At 36.4% G+C, this 15629-nt stretch overlaps 1 protein-coding gene across 5 annotated transcripts in view; it reads right to left on the bottom strand.

The window, feature by feature from the left end:
* The window catches only part of E(bx) (nucleosome-remodeling factor subunit NURF301 E(bx)), a 154798-nt gene that overhangs the window by 22137 nt on the left and 117032 nt on the right, over nucleotides 1-15629 (bottom strand). For 4 of the 5 annotated variants that reach the window (XM_075304065.1, XM_075304063.1, XM_075304066.1 and 1 more), the window contains 3 exons: nucleotides 12601-12776; nucleotides 12423-12542; nucleotides 12003-12366 (listed from right to left, as the gene is read on the bottom strand). In XM_075304065.1, coding sequence (XP_075160180.1) covers nucleotides 12003-12366; nucleotides 12423-12542; nucleotides 12601-12776 — 660 coding nt within the window. Of the gene's footprint in view, nucleotides 1-12002; nucleotides 12367-12422; nucleotides 12543-12600; nucleotides 12777-15629 lie in introns of those variants that run through there. The other variant, XM_075304068.1, reaches the window with a different exon arrangement.

Genomic DNA, 15629 nt, shown 5'->3' on the forward strand with positions numbered 1-15629 from the left:
CATTTTGACTACTATTTTATACAACGGTGTATACAATTATTTATCAATTTCTAACCATACCACAAGACACACAACTATCTCCTAAAAGAAATTATTAAATTTAAAAGAGTACTCTTCCTATATTCAAACATGCCACCAAGTCGGCACTGTATTGGTTGTTCGATCCTCCTGCACCGGCCACACAAAAAGAAAACGTCACTCAAACCTATTTATCGGAAATTGTCCACATGGCCGGCGTGGTTACCTCCAATCTGAAATTCCAAAAAAAATCCGCATCTGTCCATGATGCCTACCCCAGTCTCCCATCGTAATACAGACGGATGTATAGATTCAACGATCACATCCGCATTATCACAGATCCAACGATATAACCTGACATTTCTAGCTTGAGATATGATTCTCGCGTCTAATAAAAAAAACTAAAAATATAAGTATATCTCAAAACGTCTACCATATAAAAATGTAACCTCTGTTTTCGAATTCAGGAGATAAAAAATACATAAAAGAATCACCTCTCATCAAATATACATGAAAAAAAAAAAATATTTTGTAAACTATTTGTATTTATAGGTATTGTATTGAACGATGTCATCAAAGTTGACCAATAAAATAGGTACTTTTAGCAAAAAATTAAATTGATTCAAACTAAAAGCATACATTATTCTCTTATGGCCGTATTTAGTTGGCATTATTTCGCTACAATAGCAAGGTTGTAATGTTATCCTGGTTTTAATACTCACATTTAAGGTGAACTTTGCCAATTGTATACAGTTTAGCTTAGCTATAGTGGCAGCCCGTTATTTCAGGCTCACTTTGACTATTTAGTCTATTATGATACCACAGTGTTGAACTTCTCTCTTGTCGCTGAGTGCTGCCCGATTCCATGTTTAGCTCAAACACATTGCTATGAAAATTTTCGAGTAGCTTTGAAACACTCAGAAATGCCACCAGCATTACAGAGGGAGTAATTCACCAATCCACCGTTGCAAAACTTTATGGTGTTTGGTCGAAACTGGGATTGAATCCATAACCGTTTGTATGCAAAGCGGGTAGGAACCATTGCACGACGGTTGCTCACATGAATGTATAATAGTAATTTTCCAATCTAAAAATGATTAAAAACAAAAGGACTATTAAAGGAATGGCAAATTTCTTAAATGACAAATACAATACTTACCAAATATTATCTCCGTAATAAAAGAAATTTTGGAAAATATATTCCAAAACAACAAGTTTAAAAGTGATGCTTTGATTGCGTTGGCATTTCACATATCGACGTTGACATTTGTCAAAACTGACTTCACCAACAATAGGTCTGTTCGCGTACTTTTCTAGCAATAATTATCCAGTAAAAACTGGCAAGAGAGTAATAGTGCAATTTTCTCTCTTTGCTTAAAATTGCTGAAAAGTACGCGAATGCAATCCAGTAACTAGAGAAAAGTAATCGTGAAAAATGGCGATTTTAGCGGCGAAACTCGAACTTAATACCCACCTTAAAATGTAAATTACTAAAAAGGGTTGCTTGTTCACAAATGTTATTGCATAATCAAAAAATACTAATCGTTTTTAACGTTTGAAGTTTTATAATGTGTACCATTTTTACTATTTTCCATTTGAATGGAGAGACTTTATAATTTTATTCGGATCAGCAGAAAATTTCAGAAACTACTGACTTTTCTGCAGTTTTTCTGCTGTTCCAAAATAACAGAGTTGTTTGCTGTTTTAGCAAAACAACTGCTAAAACAGCAGCATTGTTTGTTGAATCACAGCAGACAGCGTTTGCTATTAACAAGAGACTTTTTTCTATGAGTGTACATCAAAATTCTAGAGTTAACTATCGACTGAGGTATATCGTTTATAAATAACAAAAATAGGACAGGCCCTGTGTCCCTGTGTAGTTAAAATAGACAAAATCCTTGTGAGGACATTTTTTGAAGTGCTTTTACAGTTGTGCCTTTAGAAGAACAAAATTTTTTGCTGGGCAATTATAGTATTTGTCCTATATTCTTGGATATTTTATTAATGCTTCATTGTGCTTATGTTTTTTAATGCAAATAATTGGTAGTAAATTGTGCTAAATGTAATTTTACTAAATTGTGGTAAATGTCAATCGACAGAAATCGTAGAAGGGAAATGCCAAAAAAGGACATCTGAAAATGTAAAATACTGCCAATGAACGATTTATTACTAGCTCAATGACAAGACAACTCCTTTTTATATCCGAGTGTGAACAGAGGTCTGCTTAACATTATGCTGAAGTCGCCCTCGCTCTCGCCGTCGCTTTTTGTTGTCTGTCGCTTTTAAGTCGTCTCGTCATTCGTTTTGTATGCCTATAAAGGGTGATACGGTCAAAATTTGGTCAATATAAACTTGACGTATTTCTTTCAATTTTGCATTTAACAAACCTGAACACACCTCATTTTGAAGTTGTGTGTGTGTAGAATGTTGCTCCTATTTTGATTTTGGAATTCACTCTTCAGTTGTCAAAATGCCGTCCAAGCAAGAAGAGCAGCGTATCAAAATTTTGCTCGCGCATCGCGAAAATCCGAGTTACTCGCACGCAAAGCTGGCAAAATCGCTAAAAGTTGCCAAATCAACCGTTACAAATGTGTTTGGGGAACGTTTGTCGACAGAAGCCGCTGAGACGACAAAGAGAGTTGCCGGTAGTTTCAAGCTAAACCCTAACCTCTCTCTCCGAGATGCCGCAAATAAGCTGGGTGTATCGTCTACAACCGTGCATCGAGCCAAAAAACGAGCCGGACTATCGACTTACAAGAAGGTAGTGACTCCAAATCGCGATGATAAACAAAATACGACGGCCAAAGCGCGATCCCGGAGACTGCACACGACGATGCTGACGAAGTTTAACTGCGTGGTAATGGACGACGAAACCTACGTCAAAGCCGACTGCAAGCAGCTTCCGGGAAAGGAGTTTTATACGGCAAAAGGAAGGGGAAAGGTAGCAGATATTTTCAAGCACATAAAACTGTAAAAGTTCGCAATGAAATATCTGGTTTGGCAAGCCATCTGTACCTGTGGCTTGAAAAGCAGCATTTTCATAGCTTCCGGGACTGTCAACCAAGAAATTTACGTGAAAGAGTGTTTGAATAAACGTCTGCTGCCTTTCCTGAAGAAACACGGTTGTTCCGTACTGTTTTGGCCGGATTTGGCATCTTGCCATTACGGTAAAAAGGCCATGGAGTGATACTCCGCCAACAACGTGCAGGTGGTTCCCAAGGACAAGAATCCTCCCAACACGCCAGAGCTCCGCCCAATTGAGAAATACTGGGCTATTGTCAAGCGGAACCTAAAGAAGACCAAAAAAAAAACTGCTAAGGACGAGCAGCAGTTCAAGGCAAACTGGCTTTCTGCGGCGAAGAAGGTGGACAAGGTGGCTGTACAAAATCTGATGACAGGTGTCAAGCGTGAGGCCCGGCAATTCGGATTTGGAAAAGCGAAAGCCTAACTGAATATTTTTCCTGAATTTTATACTAATTGAACTTCAAAAATAAATTTAACTTGATTTTTTAAATAAACGATTTCACCGATTTACACGCGTTTTCCCTTGACCAAATTTTCGTTTCGCTCAGCAAACGTTTGCAAACGTTTTATTGCCGTTTCGTTACCGAACGAAACAACAAAACGACACAAATCCGAAGAGCATTAAAGCAATCGTTTCGTCTCTTTTTTCTTTTGAAAAGTTTGTTGTTTTGTTTGTGACTACGTACAAAACGATTGACGAAAATTGAAAAGTTTGTGACTTTAAATGATACGTACCTCAATCGTTTCGTTTGTTTTCGTACACTGGTTCCACAAACATTTCTTTTTCAGAGCACCCCGGGGTCCTCAATCAATTGTTTTTCACAGCCGATTTAAAGTCAAAATTTAAATTTTGGACAATATATTAAAATTTGGACAATAAATTAAATAAAGAATAGAAAACCAACAAAAAAGTAATAACCCTAAAAATAATTAAAAAATTTCACCCCGTACTCACTTCCATAGAAGATCTTTCGAAAAGGTTTTGCAAATTACGAGAATTTATAATTTTTTGTTGAGTATAAAATGGAAACATATTTTTCTAAAAAAATATACGCCGAAAATAAGAAACGAAAACTCGATGTAAAACATAAAAACAATCTTTTGAAAAAATATTTAATAAAAAATTTACCACGGGCGAGATTTAAACCTTTCCCAGCAAAACTAGGTAACCACATCTCATTACAAGTTACATTACCAGGAGTAAAGCTGTCATTACACATTGCATTACATTATAATGACTAACTTGTAATGGCAATAATAAATACTTCTAGGTAATTTTTAAATTTATATTCTCAAAATATAATGCATTTGGCCGTTAATGACTTAATAAAATAGAATAAATGGCGGTACCGTTAGGTATAACTATTCACATAATTGAGCATTTACTTAAAACTCAAAAAGAATATGTTATATAACGGTAATTCTGAAGATTTTTCCGTTAAGGAATATTCTTCACGAATATTTCATAATAATTGTGTTTTAAATTAATGATATTACCATTTTAAATAAATGCTTTATTATACCTCATTCACATTACACTTTCAAAATCGACTTCACACTTTCAAAATCGACTTCAACTGTCATTTGCCTCAAAAAAAAAATGATATATAAAATCCACTTTTAGTAGATTTCGAACATAATGTATATCTAACTCCCTTAAACGAAAACATTTATTTATATTTTAACTGTGATAATTTGCCTGTAATCTTATTTAGATGATTTGTTACTATAGTGTCTCATATTTTATTTAAATGGCAATCCTGTTTATTCTATGTAATTGTATCTTGTATCTGTTATTAACAGAACCTTTAATTGCACTCGCTACTTTTGATTCTTTCACTATAATATAATCTTTTACCATGGAATATTTCATTCGTATCCAGTACTTCAATTGTATAACATCATTCCATTGTAACCATTATTGAATAAATAGTTAATATTATTGTTAATCTTATTTAACGCGTGTTGTATTCAATTTCAATACATAACAAAGAATTGGCGACGAGGATAAAACTCAATTTCATCAAATTGTGAATAAGATTTTTCCTGTAATTAATTAATTTCTAAATTCAACTACCATAACCTAAAATGGATTCCAATCAATTAGCGGCATTGTTGGAAGCTATCAACACTATGGCGACAGCCATGAAAAATCAACAAGCAATAGCTTCAACACCGGCAACCGCCACAACCACAAGCGTTAACATCATAACAAATTTCGATGTTTTCGACCCAAAAACAGAAAGTTTCAAAACGTATAAGGAGCGGTTGGAGCTTCACTTTCAACTTAAAAATGTTTTTGATGACAAAAGTACTTGTGCAAAACTTTTGTTACAGTACATTGGAGCACCAACATATTCAATTCTTTCCAACATAGCTGCACCTAAAAATATAAGTGAGTTACAGTATGAAGAAATAATCATGTTGCTAGAATCACACTTCTGCCCGAAGAAGAACATCATTCTGGAACAACACAAATTTCTAAGCGAACTGCAAAACGAGAATCAATCTATATCAGAATTTGTTTCTGTACTTCAACAACGTTCAGCTGGTTGCGAGTTTGTATGTGTGTGCCAAAAATCCGTTTCAGAAATTTTTCTTCGAGCCCAATTTATTAGAGGTGTACGAGACGGGCATATACGTGAACAACTTTTGCAAACTCCTAATGCATCATTCAAGCAAATAGTTGAAAAAGCAACGACTTTAGAGGCCGCAAAAGTTGACAGCAAGGCAATTTCATATGGGTCATCAACATCAGCTGCAGTGGAGATCAACAAAATTCAAAAACAAGACAGCAGTCGAAGAGGGAGAAGCAGGCATCGCAGTCAAAGCCGGAGCAGAGCGAAAACATCAACAAAAATCGATTACCACCAATTAGGATTACAAGGTATGTGTCTCCGTTGTGGTCGTACTAATCATTTGACAAATGATTGCAGAATCAAAAAACAAACACTGAAGTGTCAATCGTGTGGAAAAATTGGCCATGTTCAACAAGTATGTATTCAACACAGACTTATACAATCGAATACAAATGCTATCGATAACTGTTTATCGACTGTCACTGATGAGACATACCCTACTGATTTTGGAATTAATCAGGTGATCGATATTTATCAAAACTTCAATCAAGTGTCAGTGGATACACACAAGTTTTTTATCAACGTAAAAATTGAAGGCAAGCAGCAAAAATTCGAGGTGGATTCAGGAGCTGGGTACACCGTAATTCCAGAAAACGAGTTTAAAAAATTGCATTTAAAAAACCCAATTAAAAAGACAAACATAGCTTTCCGAGCTTATACAGGAGATGTGTTTGTGCCAGTGGGTGTTGTTGATGTTAAAGTTACGTACAAAAACAACTTTCAAACGAGCAAATGTTTGTCGTACCAGCAAACCACTCACCCCTTTTGGGACGAGTGTGGATTCGCCATTTGAAAATAAATTTATCCGATATCGACCTGGAAAGTACAATGGACAACGGCAAAAATTATGACACAATCAATTCAATCGATAAAATTATTTCTAAATTTGAGGAAATTTTCGAGCCCAAAGTTGGATGTATTCCCGAAGCGGTATGTTACCTCAAGTTGCACAAAGATGCCAAACCAGTTTTTATTCGAGAAAGGCAAGTCCCATTCGCACTGCGCGAAAAGGTTGAATGTGAACTGGACAGTTTAGAGCGTGATGGCATAATAACAAAGGTAAACACCAGCATGTGGGGTTCACCTCTGGTCGTAAATCCAAAGCCAGATGGGAACGTAAGGTTATGTGTCGATTATAAGGTCGGTGTTAACCCTCAACTAGAACCGGCACACTACCCAATCAAAAGGATAGATGAAATTTTCAATACACTCAAAAATTCACGATATTTTTGCAAATTAGACCTGTATAAGGCATATCTACATGTTCGAGTCGACGATGACAGCAAAAACATTCAAGCTATTTCAACTCATCGAGGTGTTTATAAAATGAACAGGCTCTCTTTTGGTATAAAAACTGCCCCAAGTGAATTTAATCGAATTTTGGATCAAATTTTACAAGGGTTAGATGGAACTATTTCGTATTTCGACGATATTATTATTCATGGTACAACAATTCCCGAGTGTGAAGATCGTCTCATTAAATGCCTGGTTAAAACTTAACCAACTTCATATTAACAAGAACAAATGTGAGTATTTCAAAACTCAATTAAAATATTTGGGCTACGTAGTTAGCTACAACACAATTGCAAAGTGTCCAAGCAAAATCGAAGCGATAGTGAATCTGCCAACACCACAAAATCTTAATGATTTGCGACGATTCCTTGGAATGATCACATATTATGCAAAATTCATTCCACATGTTTCAACAATAACGTTCCCGCTTCGACAACTCCTGGAGGAGGGTCGAAAATTCGTTTGGAATAAACAATGTGAAGAAGCATTTAACAAACTTAAAAAAGAAATTGTTGCTGATAGGGTGTTGACCCCATACAACGAAACATTACCAGTTACACTTGCTTGCGACGCCAGTCCAACAGGAATAGCAGCTGTTTTATCTCATATTATTAACGGAGTAGAGCGCCCCGTATCATTCATTTCAAGGGCTTTAACAAAGGCCGAACAAAATTATAGTCAACTTGACCGTGAGGCTTTGGCCATAATTTTTGCAGTTGACAAATTCAGGGCAATAATCATTTCGCCCATTTTCTGGATGAAGAAGTCAAAGTCATTCAAGAACAAATAATCAATCAAATATCAACATCATCAATTACAGCAGTTACCATTAGTTTTGAAACAGATCGAGATCCAGATTTGGCTAAACTCAAAAAGGATATCATGGATGGTAACAATTTTGATTCCTCTTATTCAATTCAAGATGGCGTTATTTTCCATGGTGAGCGAGTCATCATTCCAGCTACTTTACGTCCAAGCATTCTGAAGGAATTGCATCACACACATGTTGGAATTGTCAAAATGAAGCAACTGGCAAGAAGATTTTGTTTTTGGAAAGGGATAGATTCCGACATCGAAAATTTGGTAAAATCTTGTCCCGAATGTGCCATGGTGCAGAAAAATCCAACAAAAGTAACACATCAATGGGAAGAACCAGGTGAGAATTTTGAAAGAGTACATATAGATTACGCAAGCCCATTTCAAAATCATTATTTTTTCGTATTGGTCGATGCAAAATCGAAATGGCCTGAAGTAAGAGTCATTAAAGAAGCGCCAACTACTGAAAAAACAATAACTCTAATACAAAGTATATTTTATACTCACGGTTTTCCTCAAGTTATTGTCTCGGACAATGCTACTATTTTTCAAAGTAAAATGTTTCATGAGTATTGTACTCAAAATGGAATTATTCAGAAATTTATTGCGCCAGGGCATCCGGCCACGAATGGCCTAGCCGAAAGGTACATTCAAACATTAAAATATAAACTTAAAGCCATGGAAAACGATAAAATATCAATTAATGAAAAAGTTCAAGAAATTGTTTTTCGATATAGATCAACACCATTAGCAGACGGTAACAGTCCATCAAAATTATATCTTGGTCGTGAGTTAAGAATTAAACTGAATGCAATACGCCACTGGAAGGAAAGATCATCTACAGCTTTAACTCTTAAAGTCCGAAAATTATGCCTGGGAGAGAGAGTACAAGTGCGTTGGTATGACGGGAACAAGCAAACTTGGAAATTTGGAACAGTCAAAGCAAAGTTTGGAAATATGCATTATCAAGTCAAGCTCGATAATGGTTATGAGCACAAGCGACACATTAACCAGCTGTACAAGAGTAATATTGAAAAACCAGAAAAGAAAGTAACGTTTGAATTGCCACCGAGACCAAAACCAGCTTATGATGAAATCCGAATCGAACAACGAGTTACAAATTCATCTATTGCTCCACCTTTTGAATCAGCAACAACTCGGCAGTCACCTACATCAGATTCGTCCACACCATTGAGAAGATCTAGCCGAAGAAGACGACCGCCAGGATATTTAACAGACCACGTCCGTTTTTAGCCTGGGAGACTATAGTGTCTCATATTTTATTTAAATGGCAATCCTGTTTATTCTATGTAATTGTATCTTGTATCTGTTATTAACAGAACCTTTAATTGCACTCGCTACTTTTGATTCTCTCACTATAATATAATCTTTTACCATGGAATATTTCATTCGTATCCAGTACTTCAATTGTATAACATCATTCCATTGTAACCATTATTGAATAAATAGTTAATATTATTGTTAATCTTATTTAACGCATGTTGTATTCAATTTCAATACATAACAGTTACATTTTTGTTATACCCTCCACCATTGCTCTAAGACCCCATAAAGTATATATATTCTGTGCGTTGGTAAAATTCTGAGTCTGAGCATGTCCGTCCGTCCGTCTGTTGAAATCACGCTAACTTCCGAACGAAACAAGCTATCGATTTGAAACTCGGCACAAGTAGTTGTTATTGATGTAGGTCGGATGGTATTGTAAATGGACCATATCGACCCACTTTTACGTATAGCCCCCATATAAACGGACCCCCAAATTTGGTTTGCGGGGACTCTAAGAGAAGGAAATTTCTAAAAACCATGCAAAAATTGGTCCACATCGGTCCATAATTATATATAGTCCCCATATAAACCGATCCCCAGATTTGGCTTGCGCAGCCTCTAATAGAAGCAAATTTCATCCGATCCGGCTGAAATTTGGTACATGGTGTCAACATATGATCTCTAACAACCATGCAAAAATTGGTCCACATCGGTCCATAATTATATATAGTTCCCATATAAACCGATCCCCAGATTTGGCTTGCGGAGCCTCTAAGAGAAGCAAATTTCATCCGATCCGGCTGAAATTTGGTAGATGGTGTTAGTATATGGTCTCTAATAACCATGCAAAAATTGGTCGAAATCGGCACATATAAACCGATCTCCCGATTTGGCTTGCGGAGCCTCTAAGAGAAGCAAATTTCATCCGATCAGGCTGAAATTTGGTACATGGTGTTAGTATATGGTCTCTAATAACCATGCAAAAATTGGTCGAAATCGGTCCATAATTATATATAGCCTCCATATAAACCGGTTACCAGATTTGACCTCCGGAGCCTCTTGGAAGACGAAAATTCATCTGATTCAGTTGAAATTTGGTACGTGGTGTTAATATATGGCCTCAAACACCCATGCAAAAATTGGTCGAAATCGGTTCATAATTATATATAGCCCCCATATAAACCGATCCCCAAATTTGACCTCCATGGAAGAGCAAAATTCATCCGATTCGGTTAAAATTTGGCACGTGATGTTAGTATATGTTATCCAACAACCATGCAGGAATTGGTTCATATCAGTCCATAATTAGATATAGTCCCCATATAAACCGATCCCCAGATTTGGAGAAACAAAATTCATCCGATCTAGTTGAAATTTGGTACGTGGTGGTAGTATATGATATTTAACAGCCATGCCAAAAGTGGTCCATATCAGTCCATAAACATATATAGCCCCGATCCCGAGATTTGGTTTTGGAGCCTCATGGAGGAGCAAATTTCATCCGAGTCAGATGAAATTTGGTACATTGTGCTAGTATATGGCCGTTAACGACCATGCCTAACTAGGTCCATATCGGTCTATAGTTATATATAGCTCTCAGATAAATCGATCCCCAATCACAAAAAATTGGTCCATATCAAGTTCATAATTGTATATAGCCCCCATATAAGCGATCCACATATTTCAATTCTGGCTCTCTACCACGTATGGACTAATTCACAATTTAGAAAACGATGTTAAGAAGTTTTACGATACCACAACCCAAGTAATTCGATTGTGGATGACAGTCTTTCGTAGAAGTTTCTACGCAATCCATGGTGGAGGGTACATAAGATTCGGCCTGGCCGAACTTACGGCCGCATATACTTGTTTATTTCTACAATATTCGTTTCTATTCAAGTAATGTTCATATTACAGCATTACTCGCCATTGTAATCGGCTAGAGAAGTCAATATTTTCGAGATTTGGTTGCCTGAGACAATAAGTGGTTATTTTGCAAACTTTGGTATATCTACGAATAAGTGATTACATATTAGGTGATTATATGCTTTAAAAGCACTAATTATTTCATGGTCAAAAGTATGCCTGGGGAGAAGTACTTTCCTCCTACGACATGCGTATGTAAATGTAATCCGGAGCGATGACAATTAATAAGTGGTTATTAATTTTTAAACAGGCTTACCTACAAGTTTACCGGGTAATGAGAGTTTTTGCTGGGTTGTTTATTAATTTTTTATTCATAAAGTAAAAAACCATAAAAATGCATTTAAAAATTTCACCCCGTAGTTGGGCCTGTTGAAATTTGACGTTAAAGGCAGATTCACAAGGCCAAATATAATTTCAAATAAAACACACGGAATTTTGTAGTGGTCTAGTTTGACTTTTTTCGTAAATTTGAATTATTAATTTAAATTGCTTTACAATTTCCATACCCACTGATATTTTTCCGATCTCTATTTCTTTATTTTTTCATGAAATTAAATTAATTTTTTTTATTATTACTAATAACAAAAATAAAAGACTATCTCGCTAGAACATGTAAAACTCCCGAAGATGGTTATGATTTGTTCTGAAATTCGCTGAAGTTCGCTAACGTGAAATCACTAGGTTTTAATTAGTTCACGTTACCGCGAGTGCACTAAAGCACGGATCACATGTTGGGGATTCAAACTACTTTTTTGAAAGCTCGTTTTTTGCTGGGATATGAAATTGATAGAAGAATGTGTTTCACTTAAAGGTCGATGGTGCTTGTTGTTTGAAAATACTAGAACTTGGTAACCTACTCAGTACATCGTCACATTTTGTAAGTATAGTTTATTGTATGAAATCAACCTAACACAAGTCTGTGATTGGCTTTATTGCTCTAAGTCTTCTGAAATTGTTAACGCACTAGAAAAACTAAGATGACCAAAGTAATGGACTTACCTGTATATGCCTGATTAGTTTGCACAGTTCAATATTTTCATATTCGCTTAAATTTTTCATATTAGCCATATTTACGGAATTGTTTTTCTGGCATGCTGGACATACGTATTCATCTATGAATTCTGCTTCACTTTGGACAATACCAACACAACGGCCATGGAACCAGTCCTGGCATTTATCACAACAAATGTAAAACTGAGACTCGTCGTAAGGTTGCCTACATAAGCAGTACAATTCCTGAGTGTCCCTTGCCTTTTTACAATCATCACAAATAAATTCCGATAATTTCTTTGAATCTTCTTCTGTTATGTTGACGCAATCACCATGAAACCAATTGCTACATATATCGCAACCCACGTAAAACCTTAAAATTTTTGAAATAACGTTAATGTTTAAATTTCACTTTTTTGATGTTCTTACTTTGTATCATCATATGGAGTACGGCAAACGCAGTATAGTTTCTCCTTTTTCCTACCCAACTTTTTCCCTTTTGAATGTGAGTTATTTCCATTTGCTTTTGGGGAACACTGTTTTTCGAGACTATGATGTAGAAAGGAAGAAATAGTTAAGAGTGTTTGCTTCATGAAAATTAGCATACCTTTTTCTATCAATAAAAGATGTGGAATGAATGCTGCTGGTAACATCATCTATTTTATTTGTAAGAATTTTCTTTGACATTTCCTCTTTAATTTCGCTTTGCAAGTTTCGTTCAAGTAAAGAACGCTTCTTTAATATACAACTTTTTAGTGTGTCCTTGTGGCGTTCCAATGTTTCCTGTAAATATATTAAATAAAATATATATGACATACTATTAATATAAATTACACGGAGGTCTTGTATATCCACATTACAATTTAGAATTTCAGCCTACAATCCTAGTTAACTTTAAAGTCCCGCATGAACGTAATCTCTAACTTTTTCCCCAAAAATAAATGTGTTCTTTTTAAAAGTTTGAGTTTTTAAATATCATCAACAAAAACTTTTTCTATACAAATACAAGACATATTTTTAATATTTTGCTTTTCTGTTCATGTTTTACAGAATCTTTGGTCACCTCGGGAATATGAAATTTTGTTTTAGCTGTCAACTCCGCAATTTTGAACCGATTTCAATGATTTTTGCTGGGTCTTTGCTGGGTAAAACTTGTAAAGCTCAACAAAAAAGTTCGCGTACGTGTGCAATTATCTTTTACCGTTCACAAGATATGGGCCCCACAATTTACTTTTTGCAAAATTTTGACAAAGTGGGGTCAGTATTTTGAACCTAGACGTTCCATTTTTTAGTGGCTTCTTAATTGCATTCCCTAAAAAATTTTACGAATTCTAGAAGAAAAAATGTGTACCCATGTGCTTTAGATTAAAAGTTGTAAAGTCCACAAATTAGAATTTCAAAATAATATCGATTTTTTTGACGTAACATTTTTTTATAGATTTCTCCCAATCTTTTTTTACTTGTTTCTTATAGAACACCAAATAAGGATACGTTTTAAGCTTTTATCGGCCACTTTGGTCAAGTAGTATATGAGTTCTACTCCCAAAATCGGCAATTTTTCAAAAACAAACATTTTGTTTTCAAAAATTCTCATTTGGCAACCAATTGCTAAGCCGATCTGTTTTCCAAAAAGCCCTATCTGTCAAACTAAACTTGTTTCTGCTTCCTTCATTGAGCAATGCAGACACTGTCTTGCCAGTCTAGAGATATCCAAATGCAAATACTGGGTATCTTCGGTCTATATGGGACATGAAAGGGAGATGCCTCCATGTGCCGTTAAGACCTTAGTTTAGGAGTAACTAAAAAACAAGACAAAACTCATTATGGGATGCGATGCAAATGCACATCATAGTATTTGGGGAATTAGTGATACTAATGCAAGGGGAGAGTCGCTAATAGAGTTTATTTTGCGTACTAACCTGGTAGATTCAGATTGGCTGTTCGTACTTCAAAGACCATATTTCCGCCAAATGTTAGGAAAGCTGATTGGAATAGGTATAGGGAATCGTTCGATACGATGATGCCGGAAATACCAGAGACAAATATGAGCACTGTGCAAGATATCGAATACGCAGTGGAGAGGATTACTAAGGTCTTCAACATGTCACTGAAAGCTGCATGCCCTAGAGGGAAGCCAAGGGAGAAAATCGACCACCATGGTGGTCTATGGAGTTAAGTAATATGAGGAAATCCTGCAGGCAGCTCTTTAACAAAGCAAAGTCCACCAGAGCTCCTGAGGATTGGGACGCTTACAAGAAGAATCTGAGAGGGTACAAGCGAGAACTGAGAAAGGCTCAGCATAACTCTTGGAATGTTTACTGCAGCAGTATTGAGAATACGTCCGAGGCTTCCAGATTACGGAAGGTACTAGCATCCACCAACTCCGCTCCAAGTTTCATTAAAACATCGGAGGGCAATTAGACTGCAGCATAGCATCCACGAAATCCGCTGCATAGAAAAAGTTTTGGTGTTCTGAAATTGTCCTCGAATATGCTACAAAACTGGGGGGTGACCGCATCAACTTTTTTTTCCTTAGGCCGTGACCCTATCTACTATACACGGCAGTGGTTAGACCTATAATGCTATATGCTGTTGTAGTGTGGTGGCCGACACTTCAGCAGCCGACAGGTTTAGATAAAGTTCAGCGTATTGCGTGCTTGCGTATCTCAGGCGCATTCAGTAAGACAGGAATAGATTCCTTTAATGTCATGCTGCATTTATTGCTTTTAGACATTTTGGCCAAACAGTCAGCTGCAACAACGGCTGTGCGGTTGCTCGAGCTATCGCTGTGGTCGGAAAAAATGTACGGTCACAGTTCGGTCCTCAAAATAATGCCAGGTGTGTCTAACGTAGTGGATTACGCTCTGGCGAAACCACTTTTCGACAAAAAGTTTGAAACTGTAATTCCCAACAGTGAGGCGTGGTGTACACAGACCGGGGAATAAAAGATATATAGATTTCTACACTGAGGGCTCCAAATTGGATGGACAAGTGGATTTCGGAGTATATTCTAAAGCTATGGAATTTCGAATAGCGGAAAGATTACCTAATCACTGTAGTGTTTTTCAGGGTGAAATATTAGCAATAAGGGAGGTGGCGAATTGGTTGAGAAGTAATGTTCCAAAAAATGTTGGTATTAATATATACTCAGACAGTCAACCTGCAATAAAATCCTAGGGCTCTGTGTTCCTTAACTCGAAAACGGCCATCGATTGCCGCAAATCTCTCAATGAGATGGCTGAGCAGTACAATATTCACCTAATATGGGTGCCTGGCCATAGGAACATACCGGCTAGGAACTACCTTACATATTCCAGGGGAACTAGAATCTGTTGGCATGTCTTTGGCTACCTGCAAGCTCTTACTGCGTGAGAAGGCTGTCATGATGGCAAATGTTCGATGGGAGAATTGCAAGGGTTGTAACGACACCAAGCAAATATGGCCCCATTCAAACTTGAACCACACAATAGATATGCTAAAGGGTGATACGGTCAAAATTTGGTCAAGGGAAAACGCGTGTAAATCGGTGAAATCGTTTATTTAAAAAATCAAATTAAATTTCTTTTTCAAGTTCAATTAGTATAAAATTCAGGAAAAATATTCAGTTAGGCTTTCGCTTTTCCAAATCCGAATTGC

The sequence above is a fragment of the Haematobia irritans genome, chromosome 4 (assembly GCF_050003625.1).
Source record: "Haematobia irritans isolate KBUSLIRL chromosome 4, ASM5000362v1, whole genome shotgun sequence".
In the NCBI taxonomy this organism is placed as follows: domain Eukaryota; kingdom Metazoa; phylum Arthropoda; class Insecta; order Diptera; family Muscidae; genus Haematobia; species Haematobia irritans.